This window comes from Antechinus flavipes, chromosome 2 (assembly GCF_016432865.1).
Source record: "Antechinus flavipes isolate AdamAnt ecotype Samford, QLD, Australia chromosome 2, AdamAnt_v2, whole genome shotgun sequence".
Classification (NCBI taxonomy): Eukaryota; Metazoa; Chordata; class Mammalia; order Dasyuromorphia; family Dasyuridae; genus Antechinus; species Antechinus flavipes.
The window spans coordinates 41162091-41186551 of record NC_067399.1 but is presented as its reverse complement, the minus strand read 5'-3'; the positions used below and the strand labels follow the sequence as shown (position 1 = coordinate 41186551).

The following is a 24461-nucleotide window of genomic DNA, read 5'->3' as shown; positions in this document are numbered from 1 at the left end:
GTTATCTGTGTGTGATTATAATCTCGTGGGCAGAGTTAATTTTTGAATTAGAAAGGTGGGAACTGGGGCCTGGCAACTTGACAGGGTCTTCCAGGTGAGGGACATTGAAGTTCCTGCCACCTGTCAAGCATTTCACCAAGTCTTGAGGATACAAAGAAAAGTAAAAACAAAAAAACCCAAAAAACTCTAATTCTTCATAAGCTTACAGTCCAATGGGTGAGGCAATACTCTGTAAAGTTACTCCCAAAACTGTACTTACCTGGATTTGGATACCCAACTGCCTATACAATGGACATTTGGATATTCTGCTAGCAGTTTATATTCATCCTGTCTAAAACAAGTTATTTTTCTTTCTTAACTTGCCCCTCCCTTTACTTCCTCATTTGTCTTATTGTCTCTGTGGTGACCATGCTATCTGTAGCATCAGCATCTATTACTAATCCGGCTGGGACTCTGGGAATTAGAAGGGCCTTTTTACCTGGGTTAGTTTTCCCCTAAAAAGTCATGGAAGCCATCCTAGAGACTTAATTCTTCCAAGAGACTGACCATCAAACAGCAGACTACTATTATATGTGATATATTAGAGATTATCTCAGGGAAGGCGTTAAATCCAAGAGCATTGGGAGTCTCCTTGTGGAAGGTGGAGCAGGAAAGGGGGAGAGTTGGGCAGACCTGTACTTCTGGGAGATTGTTTAACAGCTAAGCGGAGGAGGGAGAATACTGACATGAGGAGATCAACCAACAGCTAGTGCTATGCGCCAGGGCCTGCATCAGTGTCAAAGGATGGGATGGATAAAAGACATGTTTGTTAGGGAGAGACAGAAGGTTATGAACCTGGGTGACTGGGGGGGACAGTGGTACTCTTGATTATAACAGAAATTTAGAAGAAAAGAGGGGGGGAAAATTAGTTCAGTTCTAGACATGATGGTCTTCTGTTTAACTCAATAACTTGGGAAGTATTTGAATGTCTCCATTCACCTAGCAGTTTACTAAATACTCAGAAGCTAAAATGTATAATAATAGCTCCCAGAGCTTTAGCAAATTGTATACATGGCTTGTTGGATCTTCACAACCTGGAAAATATATTTTATTTCAACCACCCACCCACCCACCTAATCAACCAAGGATATGTTGAAATAATTTTTGACTTCAGTAGGATGGTTATAAGCATCAAATGGTCTAAAAGAGGACAATAGACTTTCAAATTGAGAAGGGACCTCAGAGGCAGCCAGTCTGACCTAAATAAGAATTTCCCATTATAATTCATCAGACAATAACCCAAATTTTGGCCAAAAGCCCTCTAGTGAGGGATACTCCATTACCAGGTCTGACTATTCCCAGCTTACAAACTTCCCTGGTTCCCTATTAACTCTTGATCAAATACAAGCCCCTCTCTTAAGCATTTAAAGCTCTCCACAACCTGCCTCCAACCTACCTTTCCACATGACTTCATTTACCAGATCTCCCATTGCATCTGGGCCCGGCTCCAGCCATCCTGACCTACGTTATTGACTCTGGCAGAAAGAATAAGGCTGATCACTTTGCCAGTTCTGCTTCACTTCAATCCAATTCACTTGCAAGTCTAGACATCACCCTTCTGAAGTCATTGGTCTTCTTTGAGAACAAAGGACCAACAAGGAGAACAATTTTATCCACTCTCTAATCAAACCAAAGAAGTCTTTGCCCCTCACACGAGCCATTCCTTTCCTTTTGCTGCCTTTTTATAGGCTGTTCTCCTACTCGTGGATGTCATTCCTCTTCAATTCTTCCTCAGGATCTCTAGCTTCGTCAAAGCACATCAAAATACCAAAAATACCTTTCCTGATCCACCTAGTTAACGTCTCCCTCCCTATCCCCAAACGAGCTTTTGTTTATTTTGTAGATACTCTGTATATTCTCACCTATGCCTGTGGCGGTTTCCCTAATAAAAGCTCTTTGAGAGGAGGGACTGTATCTCATTTTGCCTTCGGACTGAGTTGACATTGCCAGCTCCAATTACAAGGAAGCGTTTTTCCCCATCAGGTCAGGTATAAGAAAGCTAATTATTCCTCCCCATGACATCCTTTCTAACAGTTACCTTCCCTGCCAAAAAAAAGTCCAAACATCTCCCGTTCCTTAGCTGAATCTCTATGACATTTCAAAACTCTTGACCAAATATTAGAAAATATCAACCTATTCGTGTAAGTTTAAGAAAGCGTTGTTATCAATTCACTCAGCAGGACCCGCAGACAGGCTGCTATGAGGTCCCACAGGGGAATTGGGAGCAAGTCAGGAGTTCCATTGGCCTTGGTTTTTCCTCTCTGGGCCACTAGGGGTCACCTTTGCTTCATGTAGGACCAACATCAACCTGGTGCTGACCATGTGGGTACCACTTGCCTCCAGAGCTCTCTTGCTCCATCACTGGTCTCTCCCTACTCCCCATTCACAGTAGTGTCTTCCCTCTGGGATCATCCCCAATTTGTCCTGTATGTATCTTGTCTTTTTCATAGCTGTTTGCTTGTTGTCTCCCTCTTTAGACTGAGTTGGGAGTAGGGACCGTGTTTCTGCTGGCATATAGTAGGCATTTAATAAATGCGCCTTCCCTCTGGGATCATCCCCAATTTGTCCTGTATACATCTTGTCTTTTCATAGCTGTTTGCTTGTTGTCTCCTTCTTTAGACTGAGTTGGGGGTAGGGATCGTGTTTCTTCCTGGCATATAGAAGGCACTTAATAAATGCCTGTTGGTTGTTGACTATTTCCCTGATCGTTTGGTTGGGAGTGAATTGGATTTAAATGAGAAAGGACTGGGCAAGGTCCCCTGCTTCACCATCTGGGTCCAGTGGCCAGATAGAGATCAAGATCTCTGGAGATGGCCTTGGATGAAATGGGAGACCTTGGTCTTTTTTAAGCTAAGGTCTTCAACAGGTCTCGATTTGACTGAGGTCACACTCATTCAGTGATTAAAGCTAGGGAGAAATTGAGGCAAAGAATCTCATCTAGTCCAAAAAAATTATAAATCTGGACCAGATCCTCAGGATTTCTGGCCAAAACAGAAATGATTGCTATTTACATTCAATCTGAGTCAACCAGGATCCAAACAATGACCAAATGGGGCTTGCCCTAGACCCTATTGGTGGCCAACGAAAATCAGGTTGAATTTGGTTTAAGGATGTTTCTTAAGAAAGAAATCTAGCCAGTAAATCCCAAGATATATATGCCCAGTTTTTGTTGTTTTATTTTTTCTGATTATACATGTATATTAGCTTTTTAACACACATTTTTTTATGAATCATGTTGGGAAAGAAAAATCAGAACAAAAAGGAAAACCATAAAAGACTCCCCAAAAAAAACCAGAAAAAAGAAGTGAACATAGCATATGTTGATTTAAATTCAATCTCCATAAATTGTGAATACATCCAGCCATTCTGGAGAGCAATTTGGAACTATGCTTAAAAAGTTATCAAACTATGCATATCCTTTGACTCAGCAGTATTTCTACTGGGCTTATACTCCAAAGAGATACTAAAGAAGAGAAAGGGGCCTGTATGTGTAAGAATGTTTGTGGCAGCCCTCTTTGTAGTGGCCAGAAACTGGAAACTGAGTGGATGCCCATCAATTGGAGAATGGCTGAATAAATTGTGGTATATGAATATTATGGAATATTATTGTTCTGTAAGAAATGGCCAACAGGATGATCCTTACATAAAGTGATGCTAAGTGAAATGAGCAGAACCAGAAGATCATTATTTACTTCAACAACAATGTTATATGATGATCAATTCTAATGGAAGTGGCCTTCTTCAACAATGAGATGAACCAAATCAGCTCCAATAGAGCAGTAATGAATAGAACCAGTTACACCCAGTGAAAGAACTCTGGGAGATGACTAAGAACCATTACGTAGAATTCTCAATCCCTCTATTTTTGTCCGCCTGCATTTTAAATTTTCTTCACAGCTTAATTGTACGCTATTTCAAAGTCTGATTCTTTTTGTACAGCAAAATAACTGTATGGACATGTATACATATATTTCATTTAACATATTTAACATGTATTGATCAACCTGCCATCTGGGGGAAGGGATGGGAGGAAGGAGGGGAAAAATTGGAACAAAAGGTTTTGCAATTGTCAATGCTGAAAAATTACCCATGTATATATTTTGTAAATAAAAAAACTATAATAAAAAAATTCAATCTCCATAGTCCTTTTTCTGGATGCAGATGGCATTTTCTATGCCAGTTTATTTGGATTTCCTTGGATCATTGAACCGTTGAGAAGAACCAAGCTTTTCATAGTTAGTCACGGCACAATCTTGCTGTTATGGTGTACAATGTATTCCTGGTTCCACTTGTTTTGTTCAGCATCCATTCCAGACCTTTCTAAAATCAGCTCATTCATCATTTTTTATAGAACAATAATAATCCATTACCTTTATATACCACAACTTATTCAGCCATTCCCCAATTGATGGTATGTGCCCATTTATTACAAGTTATTATGGAAAGAGTAATGGATTTAGGGTCAGAGGATCCGAGTTCAGATCTACACTTAGAATCTAAGTAACCCTGGTCAAATCATTTTATTTCCATGGGCCTCAGTTTCCTCATCTGTAAAATGAAGGTGTCAGTGGACTAGATCACAGGTGTCAAATACAGCTGCTGGCAACATTCCCCAGCATAATGAACCAATTTAAAATGTAATTAGGAAATATTTAACAAAATAAATAAAAACACAATAGAACATAGATAATATAAATGTGTGGTTTTCTAAATAAATTGTGCCAATGTTAGCATCTTTATATAAGGTTTATTGGCCTGCATTTCTATTTGAATTTAATACAGCTGGATTTAAATGATCTCTAAGATTCCTTCCAGTTCTAACGTCAATGATCTCATCATCCTTACGGAAAAAGATAGGATTTCAAGGTCAAGTGCCATATTTATTGTGTATCTTCTGGTGTAGAAGGAACTGTGGGCTGAGGAGAGGTGGTCCAAGCTTGCCTCTTACTCCATCTTCCAGTATGGCCGTGGGAATTTCTGCTCATCCAGACCACCCTCTCTCCAGCAGTGACTTGATTTTGCCAATCCTGGCCCTGTGGAAGCTGGAACATTGACCCATGGACACCGCCACTAGTCATTGTAATATTTGTGTAGTTCTTAACCATTTGAAACTGTGCTACTGTTTTTATTTGGCTCCTCTCTTTTTTAAGTGTCCTTGACAATGGTTTTTGAGTGTTGTGCTAACCAACCCCAGCTTTTACTGATTGATTTTGCATACATAGCAGGGTGATTATCAGTAACAAATGTCATGTTATAGAATGATTGTACTTCAAATAAATATTCATTTAAAATAAATTCAAAAAAAGAAATGGAATTGGGGTTGTTGTTGGAGTTTTAACACTATCAAAACTTCCCCTTAAAATCTGTACTGATCTCTAGGCTAACATTGCCTTGAGTTAGCAAGGCAACAAGCATTTTTGCAAGAATCTTACTATGTGCCAAGCAGTATACGAAGTGGTGGGGATACAAAGGAAGATATAATGCAGTTCCTGCCCTCAAGTAGCTCACATTCTAATGGAGGAGATGGCGTGCAAACAATTATGAGAGAAAGAGAGAGAAACAGAGAGAAAGAGAAAGAGGGAGAAAGACAGAGAGAGAGAGAGAGACAGAGACAGAGAGAGACAGGAACAGAGAGAGAGAAAGATACAGAGAGACTGAGACAGATGAGACACAGAGAGACAGAGAGAGACAAGGATAGAGACAGAGAGACAAACACAGAGAGAGACAGAAACAGGTAAACTAATCTCAGAGGAAAGGCTCCAGTAATTCTTGGGACTGGGAAATGCTTCTTGCCAAAGGTAGAATTTAAGCTGCATGGTGAGGGTGGCCACGGAATCCAGGAATCAGAGGTAAGATGGGAGAGCATTTCTGGCACAGGGGACGCAGCCAAGGAAAAAGCAGAGTTAGAAGGAATATCATGCACAAGGAACAAGGAGGTCAAAGCTACTGGATCAGAGAGCATTGAAGGAGAACAAAGTAGAAAATAAAGACTGGAAAGCTAGTGTGAAGGAATTTTAGAAACCAAACAGAGCATTTTACAGTTGCTTCTGGAAATAAGAGGGAGCCACTGGAGTTTATGGAGTAGGAGGGTGACTTGGTCAGGTTATGCTTGAGGAAGATCACTTTGGTTCCTAATTGGAGTATGGACTGGAATAAGGAAAGACTTAAGAAACAGTAGGCAGGTAACATCATCTGAAAAGGAGAAACAAGGCTTACCAAACCATATCCAAAAGATCCACAATGCTGCCAACATAGTAAGTACCTAATATTTAAAAGCTGTAATTTTGTCCATATGAGTGCACCTTCCATAAGTGGTTTTGCATTGTCATGGCCAGGAAAAAAAAATTGTATCACCTAATGATCACTCTTCTAATAAGCAACTTCTCTGAAATTAGCCCAGCTGATCCTCAGATAACAGGAGGGCATCCTCAGAGCCTTTTCAGCTTTGCAACTCTATCAGACCTTGCTCTCAGCTGCCACATTCTTCAAAAAGCCAGTTTGAGTGTGTGTGTGTGTGTGTGTGTGTGTGTGTGTGTATAAAATGTGATTTTTGTAAATTTTAAAATTTTTATTTTTTGTGAATCAATTGTACACACTCATACCTGTTTCAATTATTTTTGGTGAGGCAATTGGAATTAAATAACTTACCCAGGGTCACATAACATATATGACATTGCATAAGTGTCAAGCGCTGTCACAGGTTTGACATGACTCCACAAGAAAAGGTCAAATGGAGACAGATCAGGTGACCAAGGTAGACAAAGAAGAGAACCTCCTCTACTGATCCAACGGCCTGAGGGAATGTCATCTAGAAACTGTCATACATGCATGCACAATGGGATGCCAAGTGAAAATAAAAATTATACTATTCAAAACTTACAAAACTAAATTAATGTAAAAGAAATTCAAATAATGAAACTTTCAAATGCTAATTTGTAAGTTTGTAACTTATTAAGCCTATTTCAATAAGATTTTTGGGACACTTCACTATCGGCATTATAATTTATACTTTAACAGTGATCCACCAAGTTGTTTTATCTCTATGTGTCTCAGACAATTCCCAGGGACTTCTCTAAATCATTGACAGATCAAATCTTTGTCAGTCTAAAGTTCTCTCCTCTTTCACAAATCAGCTCTCTTATCTACAAAGTATTTTATGTGTATATGCTTTGTTTTCTCAACTGAATTAAAAGGTTCTTTTAAGTGAAATTTTAAAACAGTGGCCCATAAAGTATGTCACATCACTCCTCTTCCTCCATGCTTTTTTTTATGTTTGCACTTGTCACCTGCCCTCCTCTCTGACATGCTTGGAGCTCATCCAGAAGAGGGGAGCCATCAGCTCCTGAATAGAAACCACAGGAGGTTCCATTAAGGAAATTGGGGATACTAAGCTGAATTGTACAGCTATGCAGACCAAAGGAATATATTTTGTGGGGGAGGGGATATAATGATTTTATTTTTTAAGAGTGAAAATGCTATGTTGTAATCCACATTCAGTTCCTACTGTCCTCTCTCTGGGTGCAGATGGCTTTCTTTATCACAAGACCAGTGGAACTGGTCTGAATGCTCTCATTGTTGACGAGAACCACGTCCATCAGAATTGATCATTGTATAATCTTGCTGTTGCCGTGTACAATGATCTCCTGGTTCTGTTCATCTCACTTACATCAGTTCCTGTAAGTTTCTCCAGGCCTCTCTAAAATCATCCTGCTGGTCGTTTCTTACAGAACAATAATATTCCACAATATTCATATACCATAACTTACTCAGCCATTCCCCAGTTGATGGGCATCCACTCAGTTTCCAGTTTCTGGCCACTACGAAAAGATCTGCCACAAACATTTTGCACATGTGGGTCCCTTTCCCTCATTTAAGATCCCTTTGGGAGATAAGCCTAATAGAAATACTGCAGAATCAAAGGATATGCACAGTTTGATAGTCCCATGTAATCATTTTATTAGCCAACAGGTTATTCAATTTAAGAGGATGGTCATTTGGTCATTTTTTAAAGACCAGAAACAATCAAATCAAACACTTCATCAAAGGTTTCTAACTCTGGGACTTATAAAGGGAGAAAATATGAAAGGAAAACTGGAAAAATGGATGGCGCTTGGCAATCAAAGATGGCAATGCCCTTTGATAAGTAGACCAAAATAACATATTTTTCAGAAAGATGCCTTGTTGTGATCAAGACAGCCCTCAATTTTGGAATTAAAAAGTCTGGGTTCTAGTCTTGCTTCTTCTTGCTATATAGCATTGACTAAGTCATTAAAACTTAAATTAAGTCATTGAATATCATGCAATTTCACAACCTAATATTTCTCTGGTGTGTCTAATCCTGACATCCCAAAGACCTGCCTATTAGCATAGACTAGAAACATGGCTGGGTGTGGAAGGAATCAATGAGATAACAAGCATTTTACTATGTGTCATTGAGCTAAACTCCAGAGACACAAAGAAAGCCTTGTCTTCAAGAAAGAAGTTCTAAGGGGAAGGAAGATGGAAGCTAAGGGCAGCAAGCCCAAGAAGGGTACCAGCTTTTATCCCACTGAGGCTTCCTATAGATAACAGATAAACTCCATCCTCTGAGAAAAAGGTCCCAGGCAAGCACTAGACTTAGCTGTCCCCTCCCCAATGTTATTGATAGGTTGAAGTTCAGCTTTTGATTGCTACCCCTTAATGGAAAAATAAGCTCCAACTTTATATACAATATTCGTATTATCGATATACATATATAACATTTATGTATAAAATCTCTACATCTTCCTACCAAATGATAGTTTTATGAATATATATATAGCAAATTATGAAGAAATCCATTTATACAAGTTATAGCAAACAAAAATCAGAGAAAGATATACAGATGAGAGTATATACCAGATAATACACAGACTGAATAAGCCTTCATTAGTAGTGAAATATTTCAGCTCAATCAAGAGAAAGTTCCAGATCTCACCCAAGAGGCAATTACTTGAAGATAAAGGACTTGACTGCGATGCCGACTCCTCTTGATATTGGTTTCTTCCCAGAGTCTCTCTCTCTTTTCAGGGACCTGAAAAGAATCTGAAACTGTGTGGCGTCTCTCTTAAAAGTGGAAGCCTAAAGGATGTCAGTTCTTTCAAGTTCTTACCAATTCCATTCTTCACAGAGTAATGGAGCATTGAGTAATAGTCTCCACAAATTAGCAGAATCATGAAAATGCTTTTTTAAAGTGAGAGTTACATGTATATACATATGGATCAGGTTTTAAGAATGAAAACATGAATAGAAATGATGAGTTCTTACACTGAGCCACTGCAAATATTGACCCTACACTGTTCAATATTTTTCTTGGTGAAAGAGAAGAAGACATAGATAGCATGGCTATCACATTGAAAGATGGCACAAAACTAAGAGAGATAGCTAGTATATTGAGTAACAGTCAAGATCCAAAAATAGCTTGACAGGCCAAAATGGTGATTCAAATCTGAGAAGATATGATATGATAGGAAAATCCCTTACAAGTTAAAAAAAACTTGTTTTATAAGTATGAGATAGGTAAGTTATGGCTAGACAATATTTGATGCAAAAAAGATCTGGAAATTTTGACTCGATATCTATTAAAAACTTACTATGTACATATTACTGGAGGTACGATGAAACCAGACCCTGCTCTCAAAGAGCTCATTTTCTAACAGAATACAAGTACATAAATACTAGGTCATTTGAGGATGAAGAAAGCACTAGCAATCTCTGTCGGGTGATCAGAAAAGGTTTTTATAGAAGATGTGGTTTCTGGACTAAGTCTTGATTCCAATCCTAAATGAAGAATTCTCAGAGGCAGACGTTAGAAGGGAGTAAATTCCAAGTACCAAGGAACAGACCGTTCTAAAGAGAGAGAAGATGGAATGCTAAGTTCAAAGAACAGCTAGTAATCCAGTTTATCCTTACGTAAATTCCTCCTTTTTTGTCCCCTAACTGGATATGAGAAACAAGATAAAAGGACTAAGAGACGTTTCCCGAAAAATAAATAGTTTTTATTTACCAAGAGATGGCCCGCAGGCTCAGTAAGGGTCAATAATGTGACGTGGTAGCCAAGGCAAGAAAGTCAGCTTAGGCTACATCAAGAATAATGAGTTTATTGGGATGGAAAATGCCATCTGCATCCAGAGAAAGAACTATGGAAGACTGAAACATGCTATTGTAATTTTTTTTGTTTTATTTTGCTTTTTCTTTCTCATGGTTTTTCTCTTTTGTTCTGATTTTTCCTACCCAACATGACTAATATGGAAATCTGTTTAAATAGTTGTACATGTATAACCTATATCAGATTGCTTTCTTGGGGAGGGGAGAGCTCAAGGAGAGAGGGAGAAATTTGGAATTCAAAAGCTTATAAAAATGAATGTTGAAAACTATCTTTACATGTGACTGGAAAAAAATAAAATCCTAATATGATGAGTCTAGAGCAAAGAAGAGAGAGAAAAGTTTCCTTGTTTTCTTCTCTCATCAGAAAACTTATGAAATTTTCTGGGTGGTTCTAAGCACCAGGTTTAAGAAAGAGTAATTAGTGGAAACTACAGAGATCACTTAATAATGAATACCTGTTGGACATCAGGATGGATGAGTATATTTAGGTGAATACAAGGAAAAACTTCCTAATAATTAGAGCTTCTCCCAAAGTGGGATGGTAGCAGGTTCTTCTTCCTTGAAGGACTTTGGAAAGAGAATTAATCATCCCTTTTGAGGAATGATGAAGAAGGGATTCCTATTCAGGTATGAACAAGATGACCTCTGAAGTACCTCCCAGATGTGAGAGTCTGTAATGCTCTCTGGCTTTGGCTGCTAATTCCCATAAGTCAGAAGGGACTCTTCACTAACATATGTAAGCAAGGCCTTCACAATGGTGTTTGAGAAGATTGAAAATCAGAAAATAGAACAAAGTTATTGGCAGTGGGCTGAGGAAGCAAGTAGAATCTTTGAGTAATGGAGGAGCAGGAGAAAAGGGAGTTGTCTTTCCTTTCTTCCACTTAGCAGGGTGTGAGCTTCTGAGCCGGACAGGTTTCTACTCCCTACTGTTGGGCAAGGAGAATCACCAACCTGTTCAGTCTGACTTCCCACCCTCAAATTAGTATGATTTTCTGCTGCTGTTGGTTTCTCTCTCTTGATTGATGAGAGTGTATTGGCCAACATTTCTGCCCCCAGACCAAAAAATTAGCTTTGGATTTTTGAGGATGGAGTAATGTTGGTGGAGCTCCTCTGGAGTGTAACCTTAACTTGTCCTTAAGGAGAAGAAAAAAATCCTGTTAACACAATAAATATTGATTTTTCATTATCTCCTATCTAATTTTTGTTATCCCATATCTTAAAGATATTGGCCAGGGATGTGAGAGGCCGGCAGCACCTGGGAGGACCAAGAAGTCCAAGAAGTTGCCAGATTCTGAGAATTGTAAGGGCAGTAGGTTCAAGTCTCTCACGCAATGGAATAAATGGCCCATGGGCCATCATGATAGAGCAATCCTCAAAGATACTTTTTCTCTTTTCCTTATGTATTTATAACACCCCATCTCAGTCTGTCAGTATTTATCAACATTTATTAAGCCCCTACTATGTTCCAGGCACTATGCTAAACTCTGGGGATACCAAAGAGTCAGATCATAGTCCCTGCCCTCAGGAGCTTGTGATATAATAGTGGAGGCAACAAGCAAACAAATATGCACAAATAAGCTATCTACAGAACAAATAGGAAGTAAATAAGAGAAGGAAAAGAGAAGAAAAAAAGAGAAGAAATTAAGAGAGAGAGAAAAAAAATCTCCCATCTCCATGGCTTTTACAGACCATAGTCTAGTTTTGGAATGTATTCTGCTCCCCTTTGTCTCACAAAGTCCCTTTCTTCCTTTAAGACTCAGTTTAAATGCCATATTTTAATCACCCCCAATTTTTACTGCCCTGCTCTCCTCAGTATTCTGTGGTTACATATATTTATTCTTTTTTTTATTTATCCTATAAATACTTTTATCATAATAATAGCTAGTATTTGTGTAGTACCTACTATGTGCCAGACATTGTGCTAAGCACTTTATAATTATTATCTCATTTGATTTTCACAACAGCTCTGTGAGGTTGATACCATGATTATCCTCATTTTCCAGTTAAGGAAACTGAGGCAAAAAGAGTTGTGAAGGGACTTACCCAGTAGCACACAGCTGCTAAGTGCTGCAAATCTGAGGATAGATTTGAACTCAGGTCTTCCTGACTCCAATATATGTTCCCCTAGTCGCTCTTATTTTAGAATGTAAGTTCCCTTAAAGCAGGAGTGGTTTTGTGTGTAAAGGGAGCTCCCAGTGAAATAGCAGTGAAATCATAGGTCCAGTGCTTCTTCTTTTTGTGTCCCCAGCACCAAGGACAGTGCCTGGCACACAGTAGGCAGCTTAATAAATATTTGCTAGTTGCTCCTTGATTTAATATGTGCAGAGCCCTCTAGTGGGAACTGGGGCTCAGTGGGGAGACAATCTTAAAGTCTAAGGCTAAGGGTGTGAAGGAAGAGGGAAAAAGTATCAGAGACAGGGCTTGCCAAAAAAAAAAAAAAAAAGAACAAATCTACTTAAAAAAAACAATGGGAGGAGGTACAGGCAGGTGGTGCAATAGATAGAGCACCAGCCCAGGAGTCAGGAGGACCTGAATTTAAATCTAGCCTTGGCTGCTTATTAGCTGTATCACACTGGAAAAAACCCTTAGCCTTAACTGCCTTCAAAACAAATAAAAGCAATGGCTTTAGTCTTCAAAGACCCACTTTTTATTCCTGGTTTTGCCAGGAAATCCCTTTATAATCTTTGACAATTTTAGGGCTCTCTTTTTCTTCCTCTATACAGGAAAGGAGGGGGCCTAAGTGATTGCTAAGGCATCCTTTATCTCCACCAGCCTATTGTAATCTAAGGCCTCTTTGCAGCTCAGCTGTAACACTCGATAGTCTATGTTTCAACATCCTATTATTCTAGTAGCAGAATAATAGCACTGCTAAGAATAGCTAGCATTGACGGAGTGCCTGAAGATCTGCAGCACACAGTACGCAGGTTCTCTCCTCTTCACAGCATCCTTGGGAGGGAGGTGAATCCGAGCCTGAGACAGGTGAAGTGTGCCCGCATTCACACGGCTAAGAAAAAGCCCGGTTCTTAATTCCAAGTTTAGACATCGAAGCACAGAGTGGTTTTTGTGCTACAGAAAAATGTGAACCTAAATCTCTGCTCTGTGCAGTTTTACAATTTCCCACCAAATGAGATATTTGCAAAACACTTAGCACAATATCTGGCACATAGTAGGTATTTTATTAATACTTTTTCCCCCTCTTCCCTAAACCTAAGAAAGGATAGAGATTGCTTTTTCCCTCATCCAATCATTAATCCATAATTTTTTATCCATTAGATACCTTCTCCCATGTGCCTAATTCTGGATTAGCCCCTGATTTGTGCTAAGTCTGGCCCACTGTCTATTCCACAATGGCCAGGGATGGAACTGGATCTTATTGCGGCCATCCCCGAGTGTTTTCCCCGTGCAGGTCATTTGACCCTGTCCTAAGTGAATGGATGAGGCAGACACAATTACATATTGTTTCTCCCACCAGTCCCTCTATCTACAGCAGCTTCCTTGCCTTCCTCCCCTCAGGCAAAGCATGCCCCCAAATCACATCCTCTGTCCTCCTCCGGGAGTCTTGCTGGATTTATCTGTTATCTCCCCCATTAGCCTGGGCTGGGTGCCCAAGAATGAAGACTGAGTCCCCCATGATCGGCAGACTGTTCCCTTGGATTCCTCCCTTAGTGCTGACCTTGGAACTCTGCTACAAACAGATGTTCACAATGTTTGCTGACAAAGGAAGGGGAGGGAGGTGACCGCTGCCAAAGTGACAAAACAGCTCTTTCATCCACTGGGAGATCAAGGGACTGAGAAACATCTCAGGCCATTGACAGACAAGAGGGAGTGAGCTCAAGGCTGAGTCCTGAGCCTGTAATCATCGATGGCTTTGGTGACAGCTGCGATCCACCCTCAAGTAAAGATGGGGAAACTGAGGCACCAGTTAAGTCATTTGTAGAATATAAGATCACTTAGCTAGCAAAGTCAGAAGACAAGTCCAGTCCCTGCGTTTCGTAGACGGGGAACTCCGGGGCGAGGGCTGAAGTAACTTGGGTAGTGGGAGACCTCACCCATGAGTCAGGAGACCCGAGTTTGAGTTAAGTGTGGAATAATTTTGGACAAGTTACTTCTGAGTGAAGGGATGCATCTGGCACACTAGATGGATGAGGTATAAGACTCAGATTGTGGTCGTAAAGAATAGGAAACTGAGGGGATCTCCATCAATTAGGGAATGGCTGAACAAATGGTGGTAAATGAATGTAATGTGCTTTAAGTCAAAATAAGCAGGCTGATGTCAGGAAAAATTAGAAAGACTTTCATGAACTGCTGCTGAGAGAAAGGAGCAGAACCAGAACATTGTACATGGCAACAGCAAGATGATGATCTTGACACACTTAGCTCAAGACAATTCTCAAAGACTCATGATGGAAAATGCCAGCCACCTCCAGAGAAAGAGCTATGGAACCCAAATGCGGAGGGAGGCATTCTGCATTCACTTTTTTGGTTGTTTTATCTCTCTTGTGGCCTTTCCCTTTTGTTCTGGTTCTTTCAAAACAAGACGTCAAAATAAGTTTAATATGATTGTACTTGTATAACCTATATCCAATTGTTTGCCATATTGGGGAGGGAGAAGGAGAAGAAGGAAGAAAAAATTTGGAATTCAAAATCTTGTAAAAGTGAATGGTGAAAACTAGTCTTTTATATGTAATTGGGAAAAAATACTATTAGGTGTGAGAAAAAAGACTGAGCACCTTCTTCAGGAGCCTCTTCCAGAGGCTAGTGCTGGCTGGTTATCCCTTACATATATTGTCATTTCTATGGTGTCTCCTCCAGTAAACTTGAGCCACCAGAGACTAGGGGTTGTATTTACCTTTTTTGTGTCCCCAACATTTAGCCTAGAGTAGGCACAGAATAAGTGCTTCTTGACCAACTGATTCCCCCTCCTTGGGCCCCAACTGCCACACTGGCAAAATGAGAGTGTTAGATTGTGTAATCTCAAAAGTCTCTCCGGGTTAAAACAAATCCATGATTTTAGGACTTTCCTGAAGATTAAGGTGTTTTTTTTTCCTTTTTTCCTTAAGGTGTTAAGCCCCATAACCCTGTTCCCAGAATAACTCGTACTCTACCCCCTCTAGAAGATTAGGGACTGGGGCTACTCTGTGTAAATCTTGATGACATTCAAGGTGAATACTGCCCCCCCTCCTCAGGTGAGCAGTTCAATGGCTGGTACCAAGCTGGCCTGCAGGTCATGTCTATCAGTAGTTATCAATGGAACAAACAGCAGCAGGACTATAAAAGTGGGAGAAGCTAGTGGGGCGCTTCAGTCCTAGAGGTCAGCTACCATGCAGCTATTGTGCAGCCTCCTGGTCCTCTCCGGCCTCTGCTGGGGCCTCAGCACCAGCCAATACGCCCCAGACCTTATCACCTCCCTGCCCGGCCTGGCTGAGCTGCCCAACTTCAAGCAGTGGTCTGGCTACCTCCAGGCCGGCTCTGACAAATACTTCCATTACTGGTGAGTTCCTGGACGTGAGAGGGATCCGATTTAGACTTGCCCAGGCCAGACAGCATCAGTACTGGGGGAAAAGATGGCAGTTTCAATCTCCTTGATCAGGACCCCTGCCTCTGCTCTGTTATCAGCCAAGCTTTGGGGATAAAACCTTTGTGTATCCCGGGCCCTTTGGACAAACTAGGGAAGCCTGTGGACCCTTCTCAAAATCATGCTTATATGGGCTTACAAAGGAAATCAATGTGAATGTCAATCTAAATGCCTAAATTCACAGACCCCTAGAAATCTCTCCATAGATCCCTTTGAGGATTCTAGGCTTGAGGCTGAGATTCCCAGAGTATCACTCATTAAAGTTCCATGGGATGCATTGGGAACTCAGAAAAAGGTAAGGGAAGAGAATGAGGTCGGAGACCACATTGTGGTCTTATAGAAGGAGAAGTAGATCCTCGGATTCTGGCTCTGCCTCCTATTAGCTATGTGAACTTGGAAAAGTTATTTAACTTCTCTGAAGTTCATATTCCTTATTGGAATGATGAGATCAGACAAGATAATCTCAAAGTTCTCTCCCAGGTCTACATCCTATGGTCTTATGAGCCTAAGTCAATCACTCAACCCCTTCCCAATACAAAAGAAAAACTTCCTGATCCTCTTCTCAATTAATCAACAAAATACAAGAGATAGGGGGCTGGACATGGTGCAAAGGAACAGACAAGGAAGGGAAAGATGAAGAGTTAACCACTCCCCTCCAAAAACCCTCTAAGCCCCAGGAAACAAGAGTACCATCACTGTATCGCTAGGAGAAGGGCTGAAGCTGGATCCTGGAACTTTTCCAGTTTTACAAGTGTCAGACCAAGCCCTAATGTTGTGTTATAGTGATTTTTAAAAGGCATTTCAAGTAATTTCCTTTTATCTGGCCAATACAAAAATTCATGGTTAGCTCCCAAGTTCCCATTCCATTCCCCGTTATTTTCAGGAACAAGAAGCCCTCTCTGTGAACCTGTTTTTGTTTAGAAAAGCTGTCTACCTCATCAGAGAAGATGGATTTTTCTCTTCCTGACCTTATAGGTTTGTGGAATCCCAAGGAAACCCTGAGTCCGACCCCTTGGTGCTTTGGCTCAATGGAGGCCCTGGTTGCAGTTCCATGGAAGGCTTATTGGCAGAGAATGGCCCCTTCAGGGTGAGGAGGGGGAAATTTCCAGGTTTGGGGAGGTTTCCTTGCTTTCCTGGCTTCCAATCTGAAACAGTGAGTGGTGGCTTTGTGCGGGCCAATGCCATCTGTCTCTCTCTTTCTGTGCAGATAAATGATGATGGTTCCCTCTACATGAACCCCTATAGCTGGAATCTAGTGGCTAATGTGCTGTACCTGGAGTCACCAGCTGGAGTGGGTTATTCCTACTCCTCTAGCCAGAACTATAAAATTAATGATCAGCAGGTAAGTGGACATGAAGAAAAGGGACAGAGCCTGTTGTGTGAGAGTGGGAGGAGGATGGCTCACGTACCTTTAAATCCAAGAACAAAATGGCCCCATCATAAATCGAGAAAGATTTAGATTAGATGATTTCAAAGTCTCTAGCATTCTATGATACTATCTGTTAAGATTCTTTCCAGCTCTCATTCCATGTTCTAAGAAACTCCCTCCAGCTGTCTCTCCGTATTGTAATATTTTATTTTCTTAGGTCCCTTCCAGCTCCTATAGTCACATTGATGAGCCCACACATTCTATCTTCAAAGGTTTTGTCCGGTCATTCCATGTTTTAGCATTTTATTTCCTAAGTTTTCTTTCATCTACCATTGTTGGTTCTAGAACTCTATTTCTTTCCAGCTCTAAAGAAAATCTCTTTTGGTTTTGACATTCTATCCTCCAAGGTCCCTTACGGCTCTGACTTTCTGTGACTCTATGACCATTTGGTTTGGGTCTGCAGGTGGCGGCTGATAATTACCAGGCCCTTCAGAGCTTCTTCGCCAAGTTCCCCAGCTTCACCAGCAATGACTTCTATGTGTTCGGAGAGAGCTATGGGGGGGTCTACGTGCCCTCTCTCAGTGCTCAGATTGTTAAGGGTCCAGCTTCCATCAACTTTAAGGTCAGTATAGATGCTATTATTTATCCTTCATTTGTGAAGAAGACCAATGGCACGACTTGTGCATGAATTGGGTTGAGATGAGGCAGAGTTGCACTAAATTGTCAGCCTCACTCTTTCTCCCTAAGTTTTTGAAGTCCAGTGGCAGGACAAAAGTCAAGGCAATTGGCAATGGCCCAGCACACAGTGTATAATTGTGGTGTCTTTGGTGTCTGACCAAGCTCTAAGCATTCCCCAGTGTTTGCTTGAGCTGCCTTTGTGGCCACTGGAATAAATTGTTCTCATCACCCATTCCACCAGGGAAAGTCTTGACATCCAACTCACTGACAGGTCTGAGGCTTGTGCAAAACATTCTAGTATCTTTTCCAAGAAAATCCCAAATAGGATCAAAAAGGATTCACGTCAGAGATACTGGTCCTCAGGAACACCCCATACACCCCAGGGAGTCTGTCCGTGTCTGAACCAGTTACCAGCCAGTCTTCCAACCCCAGAAGTTAACACAAAGGAATCTGTCTCTCTTCAGCCAATGCATTTTGGTCACAGAGGATCTGGGATGGAAAAGCAGGGGAGCCTGTCTGTGCTGGGGCTTCCTGGATTTACATGGTGTTCTTTCTCATCCAGGGCTTTGGTGTAGGGAATGGAATGAACAACTACCAGCTCAACGATGAGACGCTGATTGAGTTTGGTTACTACCATGGTATCATTGGAGACAAGTAAGCTCAGAGGGAACTTTGTGAGTCTGTCTCTCTTCTCCCCTCAAACTTCAGAAAGGTTGGAAGTTGCCTCCCCCGCCCTCCCCCCCCCCAATCTCATGTAGCCCGGGATGCATTGCTTGCTTGAGGAAAAGGCAGGGACAGCCAGATAAACTTGTTTGTTAAAAAAAATAAAATAAAATAAGAAGGCAATAGATACTGCAATTGTGAGGAAAGAAATTGCACCAAGATGGACCAAATGGGTAATCTGGTTGCATCTCAACCAGCAATAGATACATGAAAGGCATTGTGTTTTACTGGAAAGAGCCTTAATATTCCTGTAGCCTAGAAGGGCCAGGCACATAGTAGGTACATAATAAATATCTGATGATTGATTGGTTGACTGGTAGACAGAAGACCTCCATTGGTATTCTTGAGTGGACACAATCTACATAGTTTTGGGCAAACTTCTCTGGGACTCAGTTTTCTCTTCTATGAAATGGAGACTGTCCTTCCCTGAGCTCTCCTGTAGGTTTTATGAGCTCCAGGGAGATCTTGGATATAAAGCACTTTGCCAGTTAGTTATAAGCCATTGCTACTCTGATCATCAGAGTCATATATATCTTATTTTCCCTCTAGGTTTAAAAATTCCAATAGAACTGGGCCTATTTTATTCATTTCTGTGTACCTCCAAAGTGGCTTTGTATGCTGTAGAAATTTAAAACCTTTTTAATGTCTCTTGTTTTTAATCTCTCCTTCCTAAGAGCTTTAGCATTGACTGAGTGCTTTAAGGTCAGCAAAGTGTTGGACAATTATTTTCCCTGCATTCCTGGTATAAATACTACTTGGTCATGATGTATTATCCTGGGAATAATTTTCTGTAGTTTTTTTGCTAATATTTTATTTAAGATTTTAGCATCAATATTCATGAGGGAGATTGGTCTATAATTTTCTTTCTCTGTTTTCAGCCTACCTGGTTTAGGTATCAGTACCATGTCTGTGTCATAAAAAGAATTTGGCAGGACTCTTTCAATCCCTATTTTTTCAAATAGTTTATATAGCATTGGAGTTAATTGTTCTTTAAATGTTTGGTAGAATTCACATGGAAATCCATCTGGTCCCGGGGAATTTTTTCTTAGGGAGTTGATTAATTGCTTGTTCAATTTCTTTTTCTAAAATGGGACTGTTTAACCAATTTTCTTCTTCCTCTGTTAATCTGGGCAAGCTATATTTTTGAAGGTATTTTTCCATTTCATTTAAGTGATCAAATTTATTGGCATAAAATTGGGCAAAGTAACTCCTAATTATTGCTCTAATTTCCTCTTCATTAGTGGCCAGTTCTCCCTTTTCATTTTTAAGACTAACAATTTGATGACAATTATTTTCTTACTTGATCCTCTCAACACTCCTGGGAGTGGTTGCTATTATTGCCCCCACAGATGAGGAAACTAAGATCATCAAAGGATTAAAAACCTTGGAGGGAGGAGAGGGGAGCAGAGGAGGAACTAGTAAGCATGTGCTGGTGGACTTTTTTTTTTTTTTTGAACTTGGGTCTTCCTGACTCCAGGCCCAGAGCTCTAATCACTTGCATTAGTTTAGTCCCTTCATCTCTTTCGACCAATGAGCCATCCTTTATAATGAAAAATAAAGAGGAAGGAAAAATGCTACAAGAATACCAATGGAGATCTTCTATCTACCAGTCAGCCAATCAATCAATCAAGTATTTATTATGCACCCACTATGAACCTGGCACTTTTAGGCTACAGGAATATAAAGGTTCTTTCCAGTAAAACACAATGTCTTTCATGGATCTATTGATGTTTGAGATGCAACCAATTTACCTACTTGGTAAACTCACCAACAAAATGTACTGGGTTGCACCTTCAGTCTTGAATTTCTGCAAAAGAGGAAGGAAACTGCTTCCTCCATCTCTTTTTTGGAGTTCAGCTCAGTGTTTGTAACCAGGGAACATTCGATTTTGATTTTTTTTTTTTTGCTGGTATTATGGGTACTCTTTCCATTTATAACGTTGTGCTCCATGTCTATGATTTCATTTCCTCCACTTTGCATCATTCCATGCCTCCTTGCATTCTCCATACGTCCAGTGACATCCCTTTGCATTCATGCACCAAATTTCTGATCAGCCATATCTTAGTTCAGGGCTCCTGCTTTGTTTCCTGTTCCTCCCATGAAAAGTGCCTCTACATGGGGCGTCCCAAAGCTCTCAGTAGAATTTAAGTTCCCTGCGCAGGGCCTGGGTACATAGAGGGGGCTACACAAATGCTCGTTGCCTGATTGGTTGATTAAATGGACGAGCCCCCAGAATGATACTCATCCTTAGTTCAAGCCTAACGGGCTCTAGGATGCTCCATTTTTCGAGGTGAAAGACATTATAGAGTCCAAGTCCAAGGTTGTTGAGAGGATCAAGCAAGAAAATAATTGTCAAACATTTTGCTGACCTTAGTATTTTATAGATGAGCAAACTGAGCCTTGGGGGGTAGAGGGGAATTACCGAGATTCCAGCCAGCTCCCAATTAGTGTGAATACTGACTGCCCCAAAGTGGTCGCCCTTATTCGAATGCGGACCATCAGAAATGATAATGGTGTCAAATAGGGTCGCTGCTTCCAGCCCAGGGGACCACTTGCCTAGAGGGTGACTGAGTCTCAGAGATCAGTAACGCAAGGGTGGCAGGAGGTGGTGGCCTGAGAGCACCCCTCCACCTCCCCCAGCCCCCGCCGTGCCCCTGGGGATTGGAGGATGGCTCGGGTTGCCCTGCTGCAAACTCCCTCTGGGGGCGGACCGAGCGCGAAGCCCACGCGCGCTTCCCCCGCTTCTCACTCCCCTCGCACTCTGCCCGCAGCCTCTGGGAGTCCCTGAACACCTATTGCTGCTCCGAGGGCGTCTGCAACTTCTATAACAACAACCAGGACCAGTGCCTAGATTCCGTAAGCCTTATCTTTCTCGGCCCAGGAGGTTCGGAGGCCGGCCAGAGGGGCGCACGGGCTGCCCCTAAACCCCAGCCACGATCCGGCCTCGTAGTTCTCCCCCTTTCCGTGGATTCCTGGGCGGGGAGGGGCGGGGGGCGGTGGGGGACCCTTCCCCAGGAAGGGATAGCCCGACCCCAGATCTGGAAGGCTTCGGGATGAAACTCGGGCACGAGTGCCCCAGACCTCGGAGGGCAACCTGATTTTTGCACTTGGGAGGCAAGAGAGCCTTTGGGATCCTGGAGGATCTAGTCTGGACAACGCTGGGGGAGTACACGTTCCCTCTTCTTGGGTAATCTCTGAACCAGATTACCCCAATCCCACTACTCCATCCCACCCCATCCTTACCTTGGGCAGGGCTACCTAGGGATGGGCAGTTTTAGGGTGGGCAGGGGTGGAAGGAAGAGAACCGGGACCAGGAAGTGTGGGCAGTCTAACAGTGCCCCCCACCTGCTCTTTCCACAGTTGATGGAGGCTTACAGAATGATCCAGGGTGTGGGTCTCAATATCTACAATCTGTACTCGCCTTGTTGGGGGGCAACGGGATACCAGGAGCGCTATGCGGCTGACATGAGCAACCTGTATCGCCAGTACCAGTTCAATGTGGCTGTCCCGGTAAGTAAGAATGACCTTTTGTAAGCAGAGGGCAGGGTTGGTCTGAGTTGGTCTGAGTCCTGCTGGGCAGCAGCCCTGAAAGGGGGTTCACCTCATGGTGTGATGGAAAGAGGGACAGATTTGGAGTTGGGAGACCGAGATCAGGTCCCAGCTCAACTCACCTAACTTCTGGGGACACCATTGTCCTCATCTATAAAATGACAGGGTTTGATTAAATGACCTCTACAATATTTTTCAGTGCTAATATTATGTGATCTGAGGAGAGTGATTGTTACGCCTCTGAGATTTAATTAGAAGAAAAGAAGGGACTCCAATTTAATTCAACAAACATTAAGACCAAGGCACTAGCAGGCACTAGCATAAAAAGAGGCACAGAGGTGGATCTCAAGATGCTAATCAAATTAATGGAGGGATTCTTAGCCTTTCTTATGTCATAGACCTCTGGTATTATGACAAAACCTCCAGGGCCCTTCTCAGAATCATATTTTTAAATGCATGAAATAAATCTAGTATTTCAAAGGAAACCAATTGATTTAAGATGCGATTATCCAAAAAAAAAATTATGTTTTAAAGGGAGTTCTTGATCTAATAGGATAAAAATATATTGTAACAGTTTACTGGGAACATTTTGTACCAAGGAAACCTTGGCCCTAATAGGGTGGAGTCGAGGAGAGATGTGTGTGCTGAGTAGACTGAACCTAAAATTTGTACAAGTTCAAAAGAAAAGTCAATAATGGTGATATTCACCCCCTTCTGAAGATTTTTGCCTGAAATGCCTTTCTCTTCCCTCTTCACAGGATAAATTCCTCATTCTTTGCAGCCCAATTCATACTCTACCTCCCCTCAAAAGCTTTCTCTGATCCGCCCAGGCCAGTAATGACCCTTTCTAGGTCCTCACGATTCATATATGACCCTCTCCAATATAATTATTATGCATTTTATATATTTTATTTTCATATCATAGTTATTTGTGTGTGTTCATGACCCCCTACTCTTAAGAGTATGGGCTCCTTAAAGTAAGCACTATTGTACTTCTGTTTGTACTTCCAGAGCTCACCAGAGTTTTATACAAAGCAAGGACAAGTGCTATATCCATTCATTCATTCACTCTAGATTTGTCCTTGTTTCATCTAACTTGTGAATCTCCTTCAGTGCCTAGCCCAGGGTCTCCCAGGAAGTATCACTCAAAAATGATTTGAGGTTTTAAAATTACCTGGGTTCCATCTGTTTTCCTTACCCTCTATTTCCTTTTTGAAACTGCCTCTGCTATACCCTGGATAGAGGGAGGTATTTGATGTAGTTGAAAGAACTCTGGTCTTGTAACCTCCAGAGATTCAATTTTCTTATCTCTAAAATAGATGATAAAACTTATACTACTTACAGAATCGTGAGAATAAAATGAGGTCCATATTATTACTGTGATGGGAGCACAGCTGGGAAGGAAGAGCTGGTCTTGGGATGAGGGGTTAAAAAGGAAACTGAGTGTTGTTAGAGAGGGGAGAGGCACCCTAAAAGGGGAAATGAATAAATCTCAAAGAGCATTTTGTGAAGGTTCAGTCTTGGGGTAGGAGGCATGGGAGGGAGCAACTCAAGAATCAGTTCCAGAGGTTTCTGGGCTTTTGACCTGTTTCCTCCCTGAATCTTTTACCCTTTTCCCTTGTTGGCCATTAGCCCCCTGGAGCCCCCATCCCAGGAGTTCCCCAGTGCATCAATGCCACGGCTATGTATGTGTGGATGAACCAGAACAATGTGAGACAGGCCCTCCACATCCCTGGATTCCTTCCTAACTGGGAACTTTGCAAGTGAGTCGGTCTTTTGCTGTTCTGTGCATTGGGAAAAGTCTCTTGGTCCTTCAAATGACTACATAGTCCTTGCTCAAGGGAGAGAAGAGAACTGGGGAAGCTCCCAGTGGAACTTTGGGTGATTTCCTTTGGGGCTTACTAACAAGAGCAGATATATATATGTATATACACACACACATATATGGTGGAGGGAGAAGGTTAAGTGGGAGGATTGTGTTTCAGTGGAGAGAAATTGTTGAGTTCAGATCAAGAAACTGATGATCAATGAACAGATGAATGAGTTTAATGAAAAAGATTTTATTAAGCACTTAATATGTGCAGAGCACTGTGCTAAGTACTGAAGGTACAAATAAAAATGGGGACAATCTCTATTCTCAAGGAGCTCACATTCTAATGGAGGAGACACATATGTAGGAGATTTCAGTTTTAAATCAATGGAAAGATTCCATGGTCATCATGATAATGTCATTTTGATCCACATTTCCTATTATCCCTAGAATTTAGAATTTAGTAAGGGATTAATAAATCCTCATCCATTCATTCAACCACAGTATCTTCTTTACTATATAAAAATATAGTTTATTAATAAACTAATCATTTCTGTTATTGAGCCATTTGACAAGACTAAGTTCTTGGGTTA

General features: G+C 41.4%; 1 protein-coding gene across 1 annotated transcript in view; it reads left to right on the top strand.

The window, feature by feature from the left end:
* Positions 1-15476: 15476 nt before the first annotated feature.
* The window catches only part of LOC127547647 (lysosomal protective protein-like), a 14920-nt gene continuing 5935 nt past the window's right edge, over positions 15477-24461 (top strand). The window contains exons 1-8 of the mRNA XM_051974592.1: positions 15477-15655; positions 16715-16826; positions 16947-17081; positions 17572-17730; positions 18349-18440; positions 21281-21365; positions 21870-22019; positions 23691-23821. Of these exons, the coding sequence (XP_051830552.1) occupies positions 15486-15655; positions 16715-16826; positions 16947-17081; positions 17572-17730; positions 18349-18440; positions 21281-21365; positions 21870-22019; positions 23691-23821 (1034 nt within the window). The 5' untranslated portion in view covers positions 15477-15485. The remainder of the gene's footprint in view (positions 15656-16714; positions 16827-16946; positions 17082-17571; positions 17731-18348; positions 18441-21280; positions 21366-21869; positions 22020-23690; positions 23822-24461) is intronic.